Source organism: Mirounga angustirostris, unplaced genomic scaffold (genome assembly GCF_029215605.1).
Source record: "Mirounga angustirostris isolate CCGP_5_RB_7025 unplaced genomic scaffold, mMirAng1.0.hap1 SCAF_4, whole genome shotgun sequence".
NCBI lineage: Eukaryota > Metazoa > Chordata > Mammalia > Carnivora > Phocidae > Mirounga > Mirounga angustirostris.
The window spans coordinates 169424253-169442262 of NW_026991712.1; the positions used below are offsets into that span (position 1 = coordinate 169424253).

General features: G+C 41.7%; 1 protein-coding gene across 3 annotated transcripts; it reads left to right on the forward strand.

Moving 5' to 3' along the window:
• The first annotated feature begins 2301 nt into the window (after positions 1-2301).
• RPA2 (replication protein A2) lies at positions 2302-18010 on the forward strand. Of its 3 annotated transcripts, XM_045898321.3 has the most exons (9): positions 2383-2600; positions 2837-2943; positions 6714-6815; positions 6947-7060; positions 9738-9812; positions 10495-10611; positions 15075-15182; positions 15757-15851; positions 17079-18010. In XM_045898321.3, exons 1-9 carry the CDS (start codon positions 2591-2593, stop codon positions 17161-17163), a joined length of 813 nt encoding a protein of 270 aa, XP_045754277.2. In that variant the 5' UTR covers positions 2383-2590; the 3' UTR covers positions 17164-18010. The 3 variants fall into 3 exon arrangements, with proteins under 3 accessions (XP_045754278.1, XP_045754277.2, XP_045754279.1); XM_045898322.3 differs by lacking the exons at positions 2383-2600; positions 2837-2943 and adding an exon at positions 2302-2376; XM_045898323.3 differs by lacking the exon at positions 2837-2943.

Below are 18010 nucleotides of genomic sequence, written 5' to 3' on the forward strand. Positions count from 1 at the left end.
TTTGGCTTGGGTCATGATCCCAGGATCCTCGGATCGAGCCCCACATCGGGCTCCTGGCTCAGCAGGGAGCCTGCTTCGCCCTTTCCCTCTGCCTCTGCCCCTGCTCACGCTCTTTCTCTCTCTCTGTATCTCTGTGTTTCAAATGAATAAATTAAAAAATCTTAAGGAAAAAAAAGAAAGAAAATACTTGCTACACATCCTTGTCAACTCCCAGGGGGATCTTTAGCAGGAAGCAGAGTAAGCTCCAACTCTGAAGGTGTGATCACAAGTAAAAGATCTCCCTAGGAGCTGACGCAAGCAGAGTGACACAAATCCCCATGGAAAAGAGAGGTCAGTGTGGGCTGCAGCTTCTTGCCACCTCTCCTTAATTTTGGTCACACCCTTTATACCTGCCATGCCATCATTTCCTTTATTTTTTTTATTTTTTAAATTTATTTATTAAAGATTTTATTGGGGCACCTGGGTGGCTCAGTCGTTAAGGCACTGCCTTCGGCTCAGGTCATGACCCCAGGGTCCTGGGATCGAGCCCCACATTGGGCTCCCTGCTCAGCAGGAAGCCTGCTTCTCCGTCTCCCACTCGCCCTGCTTGTGTTCCCTCTCTTGCTGTGTCTCTATCTGTCAAATAAATAAATAAATGAGAGAGAGAAAGAGAACACAAGCAGGCAGAGAGGCAGGCAGAGGGAGAGAGAAAAGCAGGCTTCCCACTGAGCATCACGACCTGAGCCAAAGGCACTTAACCCACTGAGCCACTGAGGCGCCCCATATCCCTTAAATGTATGATCTTCTCAGCTGAATTTATAACTAATTGAACCCAAATGAACCCAATTACTCCAAGTGAATCCACATCTTAAATTTCCCAGAATACTCTTAATTTCAAACATTTTATCCTATATATCAGAAATATGGTCTTGTTAGACTATGTCAATTTCAATCACCTTATGCTTAATATAACATGGTATGCTTCAGATTTCTGTCCTCAGCTGTATCTTTTTTATTCTTCAGTGATGATTTGGAGGCTTACAAAATTTACACAGATAAGAGGTGGCAGACAGGCAACGTCTGTCCCACAGATACCTTTTCTCTGGCCCACATGCTGTTTTTAAAACTTTAAATTTACTTAAAAACACGAAAAATTCCGAAATTTTTACACAAAAATCAAAATTTCTGGAGTCTGCTAAAAATATATAGATGACAACACTGGACCCATATTTGTTGTCATTTGCTATTTACCATTGTATTTGTGTGGTTGTTTTTCTCACTGTGGAGAAAAAAGTAAAATAAAATTAAAAAAAAAAAATTCCCTCTATTATCCAGCCCACTACATTTACAATTTTCCTGCCTGACCCCAGTTGTCAACTTGAGTTTGTGCCCCAGGTGTGGGATGTTCAAGAAGGTACAGTGACTACACTGGTTGATGAAATCAGACTTCCTGGGCTTGAATGCAGACTTCCACCACTTAGCCTCTCTTTGCCTTGGCTGCCTCCTTTGTAAAACCGGGACAGTAACGGTGTTCACCGACCTCACAGGACTGAGTTACTAAATGTAAAGTATTTAAGACAGTGCCTACAGTTTTAGAAAAATAAAATGGCCCAGGAACCCAGGGACCATGTCTATCTTATTTACAGTTGACTCCCAGTGGCCAGCACAGAACCTGGAACAAAAAAGGCAGCAATGAATACTTTTTATCAAAATAAGTGAGGTGTGAGGGAGCCTAACAATCTAGCGATATGTAGAGGAAGGAGATGACAGACGTGTTCTCTCTACAGGAGGACAGAACAATGTTACGTGAAGAACAGTTTAAATAATCAGGGATCCAGAACCCTATTAGACTGGGGAGAGGAAGGGGGCAGGGGCGCGATGCGATCCTCAGATCTTTTGAAAGGATGTCCTGGGGAAGAGGGTGTAGTATGTTCCCTACAGCCTTACTGGGGAAAATCAGGACGAGGGAATGCCCATACAAGAAGAAAACCTGGCTTGCTTTTTTTTTTTTTTTCAATCCCACGACGTGCAGTGAAGACAGCATGGTAGGGCCCCAGATGCGCAAGCGCCGCACGATGGCGAGGCGGAGTCGCCGAAGCAAGAATTCCGCCGTAGCGGTGTAGATTAAGGCGTCGTCTGATTGGTGAGAGTTTGGCGGGAACAGGAGGACGCCAAACAAAGGAAGTGCTGTAAAGTGTCGCTCACTGACGGGGGTGGGATTATGCGACCTGAGATTCGGAATTATCATTTTGATTGGTTGTTTTCTTGAGACACGCCCTATCAGCCTCTCGCCGCTCCTTGCTTCCGCTTGCGCAGCTTGTTTTGCCCTTAGTAAAAATGGCCGCAGAGGCTTCCGGGCCCCTCGGCAGCAGAGTGTGCGTTTTCATAACGCGCCAGGTAAGACAGGAAAAAGCGTAGAGTTCGTGAGCATTGACTGGCTGAGGCAAGAAGCGTTCTGGACGCTGATTGGTTCCGTCGTTCGCGGGAAGGAGTTTGTGGCACCAGCGGGAAGTGGATTTAACACTGCGGCCGCAGCAGGGGTCTGAGGAGTTAGACGAACTCACCAGACAGGCGTCTTCGGGACATCTTTCCTGAGGGAGTCGGGACCAAGATGTGGTTTAGTAAGGATGAGAGTCGCAAGGAGGATTTAGCAGGAGGGCGGGGGTCGGGGAGGCGTGTGACGGTGCGAGTGGGGGAGGGAAGGGGTGGCGAAGGGGCGGGGGGCCAGGGCAAGGTGGTGGGGAAGATTAGGGCGATGCTGGGAGTGGTTGGCCGTGGGGTGAAGTCTGAGGGGGCCTGTGGGTTGTTCAGAAGCTTGGAAGGCAGCACAGGCATTGATACTGTTGTTTAAAACCAGGTGGATCTGAAAGCTACAGCAGCTCCTCCTTTGGCGGAGCGGGCGGCTGCACGCAGTCGCCCGGGGGCTTTGGATCGCCGACACCTTCGCAGGTTGAAAAGAAATCAGTAGGTTGAAAGAGTATTTCGTTTTATTTCATTCTGTCCTGAAGTTCCTAACTCGCCCCTGAGAGAAAATTTATGCGGCGAAAGATGTCAGACACGAACTGATTGGATAATTACCAATTACTGCCTTACCGAATCTTAGAATTAAGTGCTGTAAGATTAAAAAATGAAATTTCTCCTGCTTTAACTTCCACCGTTGAATTGGCTTTATTTTGAAATTTACCAATATAGCTAATGAATCAGTCTTGTGGGAAAACTGGACTATGTTACTAGCGTATTTGCATTCTTCATGTATTCGAAATCTTTTTTTTTTTTTTTTAATTAAATGTAATGAGGTGATAAAGAGCATGGTCTTCGAAGTCCGGTAGATCGATGTTCTACCATTGCTCTGACACACAGGGTTTCATTGGACAAATGTAGTAACATCGGGAATCAAATGGGGTTACTACTAAACGGGATTAATAATGCATACCTTACAAGGCTGTTGTGAGACTTAATATTCTAATATATAGTATATATAAAGTGCACGCCCTGTAGTCACTTTCAATAAATGGTCCCAGATTTTTTTAAGTTTTAAGTAATCTCTACACCCAACGTGGGGCTGGAACCCTGATATCAAGTCACATGCTCTTCTTACTGAGCCAGCCAGACACCCCTGGTCCCAGATATTTTTGTTAAAAAGAACATGAGTGTCTGGAATCAACTTTTAAGTGGCAGTATCTTTAGTACAGCAACTTGAACCTTGTGGCCCTTGGTTTTTCTCATCTGATAATGGTACCGTACTACGTACATCACTGGTGCTGAGAATTGATAAATAAGGTAAGGTAATATATAGGAAAGTGATCTGTAAAAAGCTGTCGAAATGCTTGTTATTCACTCTTTCAGAAAAGAGTTTGCATTTAACAACTGCTATTGATTGCATCCTTTAAATACAAGGTTGATTTGGCTACTCGTTAGGTGTCATTCAGATGTGGTGTTAAGATTCAGTATTAGCCGGTTCTGGTTTTTTTGTACAGGTTGATTAGCTTTTACCTAAACTGTTAATTCAGGGGTGTGTGTCAGTGGGAAAGAATTGATAATTCCCATATATTTGGACATTGCTTTATATTTTTCATACAAATTATTTCATATAATCCCATAAGGTATTTATTGTTTATCCCATTGTATAACAGAGGGTCTGGAAGGTGAAGGGACTGCCTAAGCTTCTATAGCTAGTAAGTAAGTGGAACTAGATACTGCATACAGGATGCCGAGCAAATCCAAAATCTGGTGAGCAAATCCAAAATCTGGTGAGCGGCTTCTCTTTTGCAGTTTCCTTTTTCCCAGGAAGACTGTGGGGACTCTAGTACTCTTTGTCTTCCTTGAGGTTGTGAAGGAGAAAACAAAAGATCATTGGTTTTCATCTTTTCTGAGCTTAACTGTTCTCTTCATTCCAGTAGATAGAATTTTTCTCTCGGGATCCCTAGCTTGGGCACCCTATTAAGACAGCTTTTCAGAGAATGATGATGGTTGTAAGCTAGAGACTCAACCCAGATCTTTTTGTTTCTAAATCTAGTGCCTTTTCCACAGTAAATTAGATAAACACCCATCTAAACAGTTTCCTATCTACCGTAAACCTGTTACATTTTATTGAACCATGTGAAATTTTCAGTAGTGACAGCTTTTTACCCATAAAAATGGTTTCATACAATACTGTCAGAGTAACCTGTGATTCATAGTCAGCTAGAAAAGAATTTTTTAAAAATTAAATATACTTACGCTGACACACTCTCTGTGAATCTCTTTGGAACAAACCAGGAACTCTTTGGAATAATAATAGGTGCTTAAAAAACAAGAAATACCTGTGATTTGAGATGAATTTGAAAGTATTGCTAACACCTCAATCATTACCCATATGTAACTTTTTTTTAATCTGAGGAGTAATAGTATTTGTTAAATACATACTACATGTAGAAACCAGCATTAGCACTTTTATATCCATTATGTGTTTTGTTTACAATTTGGAAGGTGGATATTCTCATTTGACAGAAGAGGTGGTGGCATGTCCAGGGCTATGGAGCTGGGATTGAACACAGGTCTGTAGGACTGTGAGGCAGCAAAGCCCATGTTCTTGTTTCTGTTCCCAATAGTGGTTCTTAGTTTTCTTACACTGAAAATACAATGAAAAGCTCACCAGTGATAGGTGGAAACAATATATCGTAGTGAGAGCTAAAACATGGGACCTCAGCACATTTTAAATCTATTGATACCAGTGTTGCATGTAACTTCACCTATACAATTCCATAAGGTACAATTGAAAAGCGTTGTTGATTCCTCACATCCTTAGTAAAAGCCATTACAGATCTAAACGGTGAGGAACACTAGTTGGCCAGATAACATTTGCTAACATTTTTTGAGTGCTTACGATGCGCCAGGTATTATTCTAGGTGCTTCACCATATACTTAATTTTCATGATTTTATCATTCCTAGTTTTACAGATAAGAAAACTAAGATAGAAATGAGTTGAAAAACATGACCAAGAACACACTGCTCCTGAGTGACAGAGCCATATCTTAACCCTCAAGCTTCACTGCTGCCTTTTGTGATGTGTGCTGGCAGTTGGCAGTGCTTACTTTTTACCATCCTGGCAATACTCACCATTCAGAATGAGGTTTCAGCAGAAGGAAATGTTGCAAGTATCATAGACCTTCAGGACAAAGCTGAAACTGCTAAATCCATGAGTGCAAAGAGTCTGTTATGTCTTACATGTAGATAGCTATTAGGTTGTTGATTTCCGACAAGAAGAACTCGAATCTTTAATCCACCATGCATTTTCTTCCATGTACTTATTTCCTAAATGAGTTTGTGAGAGTGCATATTTACCCTTAGCCTGAAATGCCCATCCCTTATTGTTTTTTTACTGTCGACATTTTCATACTTCAGGGTAGAGCCCGAATGCTAACTCTTGAAAGTGCCAGTACGTTTTTCTGGGATCCCACATAGTGCATCTCATTCTATAGGATATCGAGACCGGTTTGTTATTTACATTTGTGCCTCCATTAGGTAGGAGTGTGTTGAGAGTAAATCCTATTCCATTTTTCTCATCTTTATGCCATGAGACAAGCCCTGGCCAGTGGTAGGACAATAAGAGTTTACAGTGTTGTTAGGCTGCTTTTGAATGGGATTTCAATGTCCTCATTGGACATTCTTCTGCCCAACATGTCGTGTCCTTTCCCTTTAAGATGTCCAGTGTGGCCAAGCCCTTATCCCATTTTCCCCAGGACTTTCATCCGATTGTCAGAGCACCTGTCCTTAAGAAAGCTATACCTTGAACTTTGTTATATTTTATCATGAGACTTAGAACAACTCCAAAGTTCTGTCTCTACTGGCCATTTCTCAAACCCTTTCCAAATACCATCTCATGTCATTGGTGAACTAAACAGCCAGCTCTGGCTTGCCTTTGTCCTAAAACTGGAGTATAAGTTTTGTCCCGGAAGCAGGTCATCCTTCCTTATGTTGTCCCCACTCTGGCCTGCTCATTTTAGTGAAACCATAGTGCTACACAAACTTACCCATTGATCAGGAGCTTTGGAGTCAGACACACCTAGTTTGAATTCTTAAGTGTGGTATTTGTTAGCTATATGATCTTGGTTTCCATCTCTGTGAAGCAAGGGTGATGAGATTCATTCTGAAGATTCAATGTTATGATGTATGTAAAGTGCTTGGCACATGAAATGTGTTAATGGGTGGTAATTATTATTTTCTTAATTGCATTTATACATTTTCTTTTCAGAGGGTCCGAGCCCAGCACATTGTACCCTGTACCATATCTCAGCTGCTTTCTGCCACTCTGGTTGATGAAATGTTCAAAATTGGGAATGTTGAGATTTCACAGGTAAGTAAAATAGTTTGTGGAAGAGTCCCTTCATCATGTGAAGAATGAAACAAAAATTATTTATTTAAAAATACATAAATGTTGTTTTAGTTTCCAGGAAAACCAACCGTTTCTTTTTTCTTCTGATCTAGGTCACTATTGTGGGTATAATCAGACATGCAGAAAAGGCCCCAACCAACATTGTGTACAAAATAGATGACATGACAGCTGCACCCATGGATGTTCGCCAGTGGGTTGACACAGATGTAAGCAGTTATTTTTGAATTAGGGTGGGGTTATTTTGGGACTCTGGAGATGTTGGACTTTTTTGGTCTTTTTAATTTCTTAGTATAAAAATAATTTATAAGCAGGACATCAAAGGCAGAAACCCTAAAATGAAAGGTTAATACATTTGAATTCATAAAAATTTAAAATGTTCCAAACTTCACTATAGTATAAGCAAAGTTAAAAGGCAAGTGACAGGAGACATTAGAATGCAAACTCTGTGGAAGAGGGATTTTTTTTTTTTTTTTTTTTTAAGAGAAGGAAGGGGTGATGGGACAGAGGCAGAGGGAGAGCGAAAATCTTAAGCAGGCTCCACGCGGGGCTCGATTTCACAACCCTGTGATCATGACCTGAGCGTAAATCAAGAGTGAGACGCTTAACCGACTGAGCCACCCAGGCGCCCTGCCATTTTTAATTTAAATTAGCATAGAAAAAAAAAGAATGACAGTGTCCACTTCTGGTAAGAGTAGTAGCTAACACAGTGCCTCTAGCACTTAGTAGGCACTTAACTAAATATTTGTTGAATGATTTGTCATTGTTAGTCAAGGGAAATGGATGCCATCCTACCTTGATGGTTTGAGTATAAATTGGTATAACCTACCTCAAAAGTCAGCTGGTGATCAAAATCATCCATCATAAAAATGCTGATCTAGCACTTCTCTGCTAGAGGTTTACATTAAGAAAATAATTAAAGATGTATACAAAGATTCAGTTGTAAGAGTTGATCATAGCATTGTCTATAATAATGAAAAATTAAAAACAGTTTCAGGGGCACCTAGGTGGCTCAGTTGGTTAAGTGTCAGACTTTTGGTTTAGGCTCAGGTCATGATCTCAGGGTTGTGAGATTGGGCCTTGAGTTGTGCTTTGCACTCAGCGGGGAGTCTGCTTCCCTCTCCCTTTGCCCCTCCCCCATTTGCGTGCACTCTCTCTCAAATAAATCTTTAAAAAAAAAAAAAAATTTCATGGGGTGCCTGGGTGGCTCAGTCGTTAAGCGTCTGCCTTCGGCTCAGGTCATGATCTCAGGGTCCTGGGATCGAGCCCCTCATCGGGCTCCCTGCTCAGCAGAAAGCCTGCTACTCCCTCTCCCACTCCCCCTGCTTGTGTTCCCTCTCTCGCTGTGTCTCTTTCTGTCAAAAGAATAAATAAAATCTTTTAAAAAAAAATTTTTTTTTCAGGGGCGCCTGGGTGGCCCAGTCGGTTAAGTGTCTGTCTTCCGCTCAGGTCATGATCCTGGAGTCCTGGGATCGAGCCCTGCATTGGCTCCCTGCTCAGCAGGGAGTCTGCTTCTCCCTCTGCCCCTCACCCTTGTGTTCTCTCTCTCTGTCTCTCTCACTCTCAAATAAATAAATAAAATCTTTAAAAAGAGAAAAGAATTATTTTTTAAAAATTTCAAAATGCGAGCAATAGGGCACTATTAAACCATGATATATTTATGATATAAGGTGATATAGAAATGGATATACTATTACAAAGTGTTTACCATAAACTTGAGAGGAAAAGAGCATGTTACAAGATGGTATACATGGTATGACCCCATTTTTGCAAAGCAACGTGTATGTATCTGTATAAACATGGAGAAAATAAACTAAAAGGAAACTTATACTTTTTATCCTTTTTATTTTATTTTTTTAAAGATTTTATTTATTTATTTGACAGAGACTGAGAGAGGACCCTGGGATCATGACCTGAGCCAAAGGCAGACCCTTAATGACTGAGCCACCCAGGCGCCCCTCTTCGTTTTATTTTTAATTAGGTAAAAGATCACTTGGTTTTTTATATTTTATCATTATAGAAAATTTGGATCATAAACACTTTGTATATACTATTTTCACTTAAAAAAGCACAAGTTGTGGGACAGGCCCAGTCGGTTAAGCGTCTGCCTCCAGCTCAGGTCATGCTCTCAGGGTCCTGGAATTGAGCCCCCCGTGTAGGGTTCCCTGCCCAGTGGGGAGTCTGCTTCTCCCTCTCTCACTCCCCGGCTTGTGCTCTCTCTCTCTCTCAAATAAATAAATAAATTCTTAAAAAAAAAAAAAAAAAAAAAGGAAAGATGAAGAGACATATTGCAAGCACAAAAGGATAATGCAAGGTCCTCCATGCTGCTAATTCCAGGAAGAAAATTGCCCGCATTGGGTTCCCTGTGCAGTGGGGAGCCTGCTTCTCCCTCTGCCCTCTGCCGCTCCCCCTGCTTGTGCATGCACGCATGCTCTCTCCCTGTCAAATAAATAAAATCTTTAAAAATAAATAAGTAAGTAAAGAAAGAAAGAAGCTAAATCTTAATGCATGTTCTTTTTTCCTTAAATTCCTAAATGTATTATTGCTATGCTGATAAGTATATCCACCAGAAAGTTGTGTGCCCAACAGCATTGAGCAAGAGTGCATAATTGTTTGCTTTTTTGATGATGTACATAACAGAACTTTGGAACTAGAAATTATCTTTAGAGGTCTTTTTATTCTAATGCTTGATTTTCTAAAAAGGTAAATTCTAAAAGGTAGGCAAACTAGTTAGTGCCACATGAGGATCCTTTAGTGCTCTTACTTTATAATGCCCTCTTTCTGTACATAACTTAGCAGTTTTTTTGTTTTGTTTTGTTTTTTAGCTGTTTTAAAGTTTCATCAAACCTTAAACCTTCATGTGATATGTTTCTATTTATCTTTTAGGATGCCAGCAGTGAAAACATAGTGGTTCCTCCAGAGACATATGTGAAAGTAGCTGGCCATCTGAGATCTTTTCAGGTAAAGTCAGAAAATATGCTCACTCTCTAATAAATAAATAAAATCTTTTTAAAAATATATAACATATATATTTGCATAAAGCAATTTCTGGATTCATGCCTCAGTTTAGGATACTTAAGATTGAACCAAGTCTTTCTGTTAAATGGGAATTAGGTTGAAATTACTTCATTATTCTCTTCAAAGAGAAATAATGGGTTTTTAGCTTAATATAGAACTAACGGAGGGGTGCCTGGCTGGCTCAGTCAGAAGAGCATGCAACTCTTGATATCCAGGTTGAGTTCAAGCCCCACATTCAGTGGAAAATCTTTAAAAAAAAAAAGAAAGAAAGAGAAAACACACAACTAATAGAATGGTAGAGAAAGAACAGGATCCCTATCTATAATCGCCATCAGTGACCTCCACTAGGAGTAAAAGGGAGAACACTGGATTAGGAGTCAGGAGACTATACTCTGCTTGTTGTGTAACCTTGGGCAAGTTATTGAACAACTCTTAGCTGATTTTGCTTTTTTCTCCCATTAATGACTATATTAGGATTAACCTTGAGTTAAAAATTTTAAGTATATAACACATTTTTTCCATATTGGCAAAATATTATAACCAAGACAAGTGCCACGGTGTTTTAAGCTAAGGTTGATTTGAATGTGCTCGTCTTTTATTCACATTTTTCTCTTTATTTTATTAGAACAAAAAAAGCCTTGTAGCCTTTAAGATCATGCCTCTGGAGGATATGAATGAGTTCACCACACATATTCTGGAAGTTGTCAATGCACACATGATCCTGAGCAAATCTAACAGCCAGGTGAGCAACTTCACCCTCAGAGTTTTTCCTCTTCTCTGGAAAAACAGACAGCTTCTGGCTTCTCTGGCTTTGATTTTCTTGACGTTTGAAGGTTGAGCCAGAAGAAAGGCCTCACTCAGTCCTCAGAACATTTTCTTCATGAGCTTTGCCATGTTACTTTATTCCAAAGGAAGCACTCTTGTTTCTCTCAGAATTACAAGTTCCTCTAACCCCACTGACTTGGAAGATCGAGGCCTGAGACAACCTTCAAGTGTAGACACATAATTGTAGGCTGAGTGCTTGGCTCCAGGATTATATTTAGAGAAATATTCCAACGGGGACAGCATTTTACTGCTTTTCTTCTAACCTGTTGGCTAAATAGGAAAAATTAGGCACCATTATTTTGTCCCTGAAGTTATCTTCCCTGCTTCATACTGAAATTTCTCAACATTATTTTCTGCTGTGTAAATTCCATTTGGCCAGTCCATCTAGGGCCACACAGAGTTTTTTATTCTTGTATTAGAATGTCCTTAGATTGGGATACCTGGCTGGCTCAGTTGGTATGGTAGAGGATGTGACTCTTGATCTTGGGATTATGAAGTCAAGCCCCATGTTGGGTATGGAGCCTACTTAAAAAAAAAAAGAAAAAAAAAGTCCTTAGATGATTCTGGTGCCCAGGTGGAGGATTATTGGTTACAGAGTAGGAGAGGCTAGAGAACTCATGAGCCACTAAGGATGCTATTGCATCCTATTCTGTGCCAAACAGTTGGGTAAGCACTGGGGATACAGAGAGAAATCCATTAATTTATTCCTTCCTTTGAGAAATATTTATTGAGCCTGGTATGTACCAGTCATTATTCTAGGCCCTTAGAAGTTTTCAGCTAGGGAGTGACATGGTCTGATATGTCTTTTAAAAAATTTGCTTGGGCTGGGCTGCTGTATGGAGTGTAGATGATGAGGCACCAGGAATAGCAACAGAATTAATCTGGGAGTGGTAGCAATAGCTGGGATAAGGAGTGGTTGGATTCTGATGTATTTTGAAGGTAGAGTTCACAGGACTTCTTGGTGGGTTACAAATATAGGATATAAAAAGGGAGGATTCAAAAACGACTTCTAGGTTTGGGGCTTGAGCAACTGAGTGAAGCTAGCACATTTGGAGGGTAAATCCAGAGTTCTGTTTGGACTTAGCAAGTATGAGGTGCCAGGTAGATATCCAAGTGGAGAACAGAATGGATGGTTGAATATGTAGAGGTGGGATCCAAGGGAGAGGTCAGGGCTAGAGGTGGAACTTTGGGAGTCATCGTGTAGGTGATATTTAAAGCCTCAGATGAGATGAGATAACTGGGGAGTTAAGAGGTCAGAGACCTGAGCTCTGGGACACAGTAACCTTTAGAAGTCTGGAGTTAAACAGGAGCCAGTGGAAGTCAAAAAAGTTGCCAGTTGGGCAGGAGGAAACCAGGAAATGGGATTCTGTAGAATATTCTGAAAAGAGTATTTTAGGAGGGAGGAGGTGATCAACTGTAGAATGCTGCCTTGAAGTCAAGGCAGGTGATGAGAGATGTCTGCTACTGGATTTGGAAACTTGGATCTTCAAAAGGGAGGCTTCAGTAGAGGATGAGGGAAGTGGGTTAAAAAGAACGGAATTGGGTAGAAAGTTTAGGGTGTTTATTACCATACTTAATGACATATATATGTATGTATCACATATTTCATAAATAAATAAATGGGTGGTTAGGGAGTAGAAACTGGAAGTATAGACAGTTATATTGAGGAGTAAATAAAACACCCCTTTCCCACAGAGTTTGTGTTTGAGCAGTGGAGATTCAGATCACTTAAGCAGTAAAAACAGGATAAGTGGCAAGCACAGGGTGTTGTGGAACCACAGTGAAGGGTTTCCTGTCCTGACCTGGACATCAAGAAAGACCCCTTGGAGGAGGTGATGCCTAAACCAAGTCCTGAAAGATACGTGAGGTGGGGTTACCTGAAGCAGGGCATGATGCCCTTTCAGCGGAGTATCTGGGTAAGAAATAGCATTCAGGGGGGCGCCTGGGTGGCTCAGTTGGTTGAGCAACTGCCTTCGGCTCAGGTCATGATCCTGAAGTCCCGGGATCGAGTCCCACATTGGGTTCCCTGCTCAGCGGGGAGTCTGCTTCTCTCTGTGACCCTCCTCCCTTTCATGCTCTCTGTCTCTCATTCTCTCTCTCGCAAATAAATAAAATCTTAAAAAAAAAAAAAAAAAGAAATAGCATTCAATTCAGTATTACTGGATCATAAAATGTGAGACTTCTGTTTTACCAGCAGGCAACGTGAAGGCATCTAGCTTGAAAACAGGGACCACAATTGATTTTTGTTTATTACCTCAAAGCAGTAGACATTTAATGAGCATTTATTGAATGAATGTGTCTCCTGACAAGATGGGATTTCTCCTAACGAGCTTCCACAGTGCTCTTATATCTGTTAAGAGTACTTAACACGTTTGATGTTCTGTCATCTTTATTTATTCAGTCCGGTGGATGAAACATTGACTGAGCACATACTGCACCAGGCACTGTGAAAATGGAGGAACTTGTGGCGGAAAGTGCCAGGTGAACAGTGTGATGGCTGCTGTGAGAGCCAAGGAGGAAGAACATGGCTGACTTGGCTTGGGGCGTGTTGGAAAGCTCTGCAAAGGCAGTGGAAATTAAGTTGGACTTTGAAGGATGAGAAGTCAGTGTTTACCAGGCAGATGAGGGGACGAGCATTCTAGACAGGGAACATGTTCGAGGCAGAGGCATGTTTGTAGTTGGCAAGAAGTCCAGGTGCAGCTGGGGAGTAAAGTGTGTCAAGAAGGAACAGTCAAGAATAAAACAGATTTTGACATCTAGTTGTGGTAGGTCTTGAATGTCTAGGTTTATCTTTTCACCAGCAGGGGGAGCCACCTGAAAGCTTTCCAGCCAGAGGAGGCACAGGATTCAAAGCTGTTAATGTGGTAGCAAAGAGGGAGGTTGACTGGAGTGGAAGAGACTAGCTGCTGAGATGCCATCAGGAGACCAGGGTGAGGAAGAGGGACTTGAGATACACTGAAGCTTGTGTGATAGGCTGTGGTTACAGACTGTGGGAGGTGAGTGAATGGACTCACAGATGACTGAAGTCTGCAGGATTAGGTTAGCTTTACTCACTGAGGTGGGATAGAGCAGGGCAAGCAGGTTTGGGGAGGGTCGTAATCTTACTTCAGTATGTGAGAGAGCGAGGTGGATGTATCCAGTCCATGGCTGGGAACAAGAATTTGTGGCCCAGGAGGAGGTCTGGGATGGAATCCTGGGGGAGCTATCAGTCTTTTGGGAGATAGGTAGAGAGAAAAGCTGGTAAGGGATACTGAGAAGGTAGAGTTTGAGAAGTAAGTGGAGAACCAGAAGAACATGCTATCAAGAAACCTAGGGAGCGGTGGGTACATTTAAAGAGGAGGGTGGTCAGCGTGTCTTTCTGAGAGGTAGCGTTAGGACTGAAAGAGACTATTGGGCATATTGGTTGAAAAGTCATTGGTGACTTCGGTGAGAACAATTTCAGAGGTATATTCAGTGAGAGTGCAAATATAGTGGGCTGGGGAGTGACTAAGAAGAAAGGAAATGGAAACAGTGATTATAGTCTGTTGTTAAAAGTTTGGTAATAAAAAAAGAGCAAAGAGTGATGGGAACTGTTTGTTTTTCTCTCCTTGTCATGCTTCATGCCTAGGTGACAGTAAATGCCTGAGGGGGGTGGTGAGTGAAATGGGTGAACACTTAGAGTGAGCATCCGGTAATGTATAGAATGTTGAATCACTATGTTATATACCTGAAACTAATGTATATAACATTGTGTGTCAACTGTATTTCAATAATAAAACTTTTTGGGGTGGCTGGGTGGCTCAGGCGTTAAGCATCTGCCTTCGGCTCAGGTCGTGATCCCGGGGTCCTGGGATCGAGCCCCGCATCGGGCTCCCTGCTCAGCGGGGAGCCTGCTTCTCCCTTTCCCACTCCCCCTGCTTGTGTTCCCTCTCTCGCTGTGTCTCTTTCTGTCAAATAAATAAATAAAATCTTAAAAAAAAAAAAAACTTTTTAATAATAATAAAATCAGGAACAAGGTAAGAATTCCCAAAAATAAATAAATGAGTGAGCGAGTGCATGTTTGAATAATAAAGTACCAAGGATAGATACCATTATAGCAAATCTCCAGGTGATTTTCTTCTTGGTGCTAGTTTTCCTTTGATTCCCCTCAACAGCACAAAAACAAGGAGCTAGGAGGTATCTCTCTCTCTGTTTGATAATATATGCTTCAGAGAATCACTTTATCTTCCTTAGAAATACTCGTTAATGATGATAGTTGCTCCTTCCAATGTAAGCAATTGTTATTGGGAAAACGGCTTAAATTATTTTTGTGAGCGCTTATTGATAGGCTATAACACAATAACAAGGACTGTGTTTAACTTGGTAATTTTTCTGATGCTGTGAACTTCTTTCTTAATTCAGCCCCCAGCAGGGAGAGCACCTATCAGCAATCCAGGAATGGGTGAAACAGGGAACTTTGGTGGGAATAGCTCCATGCCAGCAAATGGCCTCACTGTGGCCCAAAACCAGGTAAACACTGAGTGGCTCCAGAAATTCAAGGCACAGACAGTCTTAAATTTGTTACTTCCTTGGGTGCCTGGGTGGCTCAGATGGTTAAGCGTCTGCCTTTGGCTCAGGTCATGATCTCAGGGTCCTGGGATCAAGTCCCGCATCGGGCTCCCTGCTGCTTGGGAGCCTGCTTCTCGCTCTGCCTCTCTCTCTCTCATGAATAAATAAATAAAATCTTTAAAAAAAAAAAAAAAATTGTTACTTCCTTAATGATTCTAAGGCTAAGGACCTGACTCATTTCTTTCTTATCAAGGGACTCAGGTTTAGGGGCGCCTGGGTGGCTCAGTCATTAAGCGGCTGCCTTTGGCTCGGGTCATGGTCCTGGGGTCCTGAGATCGAGCCCCACATTGGGCTCCCTGCTCAGCGGGAAGCCTGCTTCTCCCCCTCCCACTCCCCCTGCTGTGTTCCCTGTCTCGTTGTGTCTCTGTCAAGTAAATAAATAAAATCTTAAAAAAAGGCAGGGGGGGACACTCATGTTTACATAAGGGAGTTGATTTAGAGTAGTTGCTCAAATCTTTCTCATTTGAATCTTCAGGTGTTGAATTTGATTAAGGCTTGTCCAAGACCTGAAGGATTAAACTTTCATGATCTCAAGAACCAGCTCCAACACATGACTGTAGCCTCAATAAAGTGAGTATTTGGTTTCTATCAGCTGGGGCTCCAGAATTGTACCCATTTTACCTTAGCAGGGTTTCCTGGTAATGAGAAGTGAATTACAAATAAAAATAAAACTGTCAGCTGCCATCTTTATTGACGGAAGGGAAGTTGTTTGGTCATGGAAAGATAGGAAAAGGACTCACAAAGATGATGCTACCCGGCACATCACTGATTCAGTCATTCATTTAACAAATAGTGATTCCCGTTATGTGCAGGGGATGTAACTTTGAACAAAATTGACCAGATAAAATTTGACCTCTTGTGGAATTCAGTGTGGAGGAGTGAGATCCTTAGCTCCTGGCCCTCAGATGGACAGTCCCATTGGTGTTACTGTTTCCACTGTGGAGATGTGCATTTGGTTGTCTGGACCTGAAACCCTATCGGTCCTTCCAACCTCCTTCCGATTCCATGGTAGACGAGCAGCTTCCTGATTCTGATGAGCCAATCAAACAAGCTGAGTATTTTGGTGCTTTTGATAGTTACTTGTTACTGTAAATAAATCAGTTGATATTCTAGGTTTACACAGAAAAGAAAAGCTCAGGTCTAATTTCCTGTTTTATAAAATGAAGATATTAATCATATCCAGAGGATTAATTCCCAGAGATCCAGTGATGATGAGGTACAGAAACACTGTCACGTAGTAGTTGCTCTATAAATTATTACTATTATTAAAAATAATAAAATAATAAATGTTAACTGTTATTAAATTACTGTTAGTAAACATTATTAAATATGTTACACTGATCCTGAAGATCTTGAAGGGTTTGAAGGTGTCCTCCCATTTCTGTCCTGCATTCCTTTCCTTTACATCCTACAGCTTTACTTCCCAGAGGGTTGGTGGGTGGGTAAGGAGAAGAAACTTTGAAAAATAGCTATTTATGCTAGGAGTTCCATGTGCAAGCTGGACTGCATTTTTAGATGACTAGCGTTTGAGTTAGGCTCTATTTTCTGGCCTTTACACAGTTTGGGACCAGGGTCCAAGGCAGCTCTAATAGCCATAGTCTCCATCATGATCTCACTTCTGCAGTTTTTATGGCACTTCGCCCTGTACGAGCCCTCTGTGAGTGAAATGGCTGTGACTTCTTAGCAAAGTAGAGAGTGGGAAGTGAGCAAAATCTATGTTTGGCCATATCCAAAAGTCTGTTTCCTTTCTTCTGCATCGGTTTGAAAATGAGCCTTTTTTTTTCCGTTTCTTTCTAGGCAAGCTGTGGATTTTCTTAGCAACGAGGGACACATCTATTCCACTGTGGACGATGATCATTTTAAATCCACAGATGCAGACTAACTGGATCTAATTGAGTACCCAAGGCATTTTCCAGCTGGATCTGTTTTCATAAACTGTTGTCTCCAGCTATGCATCTGTTTGGCCAATTGATTTCTAGGATTTCATCTAGGAAGGGTCTCATTTAACATCCTTTTGAAACTTACTGCTCTTTGGTTTTTTGTTGTTATTTTTGTGTTTTGAAGCTCAATTTTGGGCACTTGACAAGCATATAAACCTCTGGGTGGACTTTCTTAATGAAGTTACAAATCGGGGCGCCTGGGTGGCTTAGTCAGTTAAGCATCTGCCTTTGGCTCAGGTCATGATCCCGGGGTCTTGGGATCAAGCCCCAAGTCAGGCTTCCTGCTCAGCGGGGAGCCTGCTTCTCCCTCTGCCCCTCCCCCTGCTTGTGCTCTCATGCGCGCGCTCTCTCTCTCTCCCCCCCCCATCAGATAAATAAACTCTTTAAAAAAAAAAAGTTACAAATTAGCTGTTTACAACATTAGGACAGAGGGAAGTGGGAGAACTCTGCTACTGAGGGAGTTGGGCGGTTATTACTTAAAGAATAGTCAGGAACTTCTGTTCCTATCATGTTCCCTGTGGAGAGAAGATGAGCAGGACTAGGGCCTTCAGCAGGGAGCTAGCCAAGAAACCCACTAACCTCTGCCTGGTTTTGTTCCCCCCTTCAGTTGGTTATATGGTGTTATCTTCAGAATTGCACTTTCCTTCACCTTGTCATGACTGCTGCCGAAAGTGTGTTTTTATGAAGTTCTAGAGTGGTGGCCTCATGAGGGCAGAGGGGAGAAAGATGTTCTTTCGATTTCATACTAAAAAGTACATCCCTATGTTTAATAAAAGCTCTATTGTAGAA

Excerpts from the sequence above, each read along its gene's own strand:
- RPA2 (XM_045898321.3), top strand. Across the intron at positions 6,816-6,946 it reads GGAATGTTGAGATTTCACAG|GTCACTATTGTGGGTATAAT; the intron begins GTAAGTAAAATA and ends CTTCTGATCTAG. Across the intron at positions 7,061-9,737 it reads GCCAGTGGGTTGACACAGAT|GATGCCAGCAGTGAAAACAT; the intron begins GTAAGCAGTTAT and ends TTTATCTTTTAG.